The sequence below is a fragment of the Globicephala melas genome, chromosome X (genome assembly GCF_963455315.2).
Source record: "Globicephala melas chromosome X, mGloMel1.2, whole genome shotgun sequence".
NCBI classification, from domain to species: Eukaryota; Metazoa; Chordata; class Mammalia; order Artiodactyla; family Delphinidae; genus Globicephala; species Globicephala melas.
Genome location: NC_083335.1, coordinates 72,919,729 through 72,922,066, shown reverse-complemented (window position 1 = coordinate 72,922,066; position 2,338 = coordinate 72,919,729). Strand labels below are relative to the sequence as shown.

General features: G+C 45.0%; 1 protein-coding gene across 1 annotated transcript; it reads right to left on the bottom strand.

Moving 5' to 3' along the window:
* Positions 1-323: 323 nt before the first annotated feature.
* LOC115850024 (histone H3.3A-like) lies at positions 324-747 on the bottom strand. The gene has a single exon (XM_030851763.2). It carries the CDS (start codon positions 742-744, stop codon positions 334-336), a length of 411 nt encoding a protein of 136 aa, XP_030707623.1. The 5' UTR covers positions 745-747; the 3' UTR covers positions 324-333.
* Positions 748-2,338: the final 1,591 nt, after the last annotated feature.

Sequence of the window (2,338 nt, the reverse complement as noted above, 5' to 3'; positions counted from 1 at the left end):
AAAAAAATCCAAATGATGGCATTGTCCAGAAAAATTTAACATGTTTATTTATAATTGTTATAAAGTTGAACTGCTGAAACTTGTTCACTGAAACATTTTGACTTGCATTAATTCTTTATGTCCCCGCATTTATATTAAAAATTCACACACAAATGAAAATGGTAAAACTGCCAATACCTGATTTTTGTCCCCCATTTTTCCACCTGCAATCATATACTTAGGTACCTTTTGACCCCACGGGGGAGGGGGGGGGAATCTAACGTTCAGAACTACCAATAACAGGAAGAGAATTTTTTTTTTAAATAATGAAATGTTTCCCATCATAATGGATTCTTAAGCACGTTCTCCATGTATGCAGCATGCTAGCTGGATGTCTTTTGGCATAATCGTTACACGTTTGGCATGGATAGCACACAGGTTGGTGTCTTCAAAAAGGCCAACCAGATAGACCTCACTTGTCTCCTGCAAAGCACCAATAGCTGCACTCTGGAAGCACAGATCTGTTTTGAAGTCCTGAGCAATTTCCCACACCGGACTCTGGAAGGGAAGTTTGCGAATCAGAAGTTCAGTGGACTTCTGATAACGTCTAATTTCACGGAGTGTCACGGTACCAGGCCTGTAACGATGAAGTTTCTTCACCCCTCCAGTAGAGGGCGCACTCTTGCGAGCGGCTTTTGTAGCCAGTTGCTTCCTCGGTGCTTTACTACCGGTCAATTTGCGGGCAGTCTCCTTTGTATGAGCCATGGTATAAAGACCTCCTTACTTACCTCCCTTCTCCTTCAGCAGAAGCTCAGCGAGCTAGAGGTGGCGCCGGCATCAGAGAGCGACAGTGGCGTGGTGGCGGCAGCGAACACAATTAAGAGACTTTTTCTTGCCTCTTTGTTTCACGATGCGGGAGGAGAAGGGATTAAGATCGCCACTTAAACAAGCTCCAGAGATAGGCACGAGCCACAGCTATCAGCATGGACCACAGAGATGGGCATGAGATGCCAAGGCTGCTGCTGCAGTCACCAAGAAGTCTGTGAGCAAGCACAGGTCACTATCCACTCCTCCCTCCCGGGAGCCTGTGCAGCCGGCCACTGCCAGGGTCACATGATTCAGGGAAAGTTTCCCCGGGAGAACACAGGGCATGCCTCACATTGGTGCAACGTCACACCAGCCTCTACCACCGCAGGCTCGCCCCTGATTCCATAACACTCCCTCACCCCGGCCTCAGTGAGCCAGAGCCACCGAAGTAGCTTCTCCTTTTACCCCGTCCTGCCTGAGTTAAGAACAGATGCTGTCAGGCGACCTACATGGTGAGGCGGGGCCAGGTACAAAGATGAAAACTGGGACCTGTGCGAATAAAGAAGAGAAAGGAAAATTTCTCCCAGGAGCCTCAGGAGCAGCGGATTAAATCTCCACATACAACTTGATGTACCCTGCATCTTTGGAATACCTGAATAGACAATGAATCATCCCAAATTAAGGAGGTGGATTTGGGAGCAACAATATATTATTTTTCCCTTTTTCTCTTTCTGTGAGTGTGTATGTGTATGTTTCTGTGTGTGATTTTGTCTGTATGGCTTTGTTTTTACCATTTGTCTTAGGGTTCTGTCTGTCTGTTTGTTTTTTTTAGTATAGTTTTTAGCACTTGTTATTATTGGTGGATTTGTTTTTTGGTTTGGTTCCTCTCTTCTTTCTTTCCATATTATTTTTTATTACTTAAATTTTTTTTACTAATTAAATTTATTTTTATAACTTTATTTTATTTTCCCTTCTTCTTTCTTTCTTTCTTTTTTTCCTCCCTTTTATTCTGAGCTGTGTGGATGACAGGCTTTTGGTGCTCCAGCCAGGCATCAGGACTGTGCCTCTGAGGTGGGAGAGTCAAGTACAAGAGACTGGTCCATAAAAGACCTCCCAGCTCCACATAATATCTCCATCTAAACACCAAGACCCATCCCCACTCAACGAGCAGCAAGCTACAGTGCTGTACACCCTGTGCCAAACAACAACAAGACAGGAATAAACCCCATCCATAAGCAGAGAGGCTGCCGAAAACCATGATAAGGCCACAGAAACCCCAAAACACACCACCAGAAGTGGACCTGCCCTCCAGAAAGACAAAATCCAGCCTCATACACCAGAACACAGGCAGTAGTCCCCTCCACTATGAAGCATAGGCAACCTACTGAACGAACCTTAGCCACTGGGGACAGACACGAAAAACAGCAGGATCTACGAACCTGCAGCCTGCAAAAAGGAGAGCCACAAACACAGTAATTTAAGAAAAAAGAGAAGACAGAGAAACACTCAGCAGATGAAGGAGCAAGGCAAAAATTTTAATTTCTTTCATCAG

What these genes read in the sequence shown, in the direction of transcription:
- LOC115850024 (XM_030851763.2), bottom strand. Translation starts at nt 744, where the DNA reads ATGGCTCATACAAAGGAGACTGCCCGCAAATTGACCGGTAGTAAAGCA.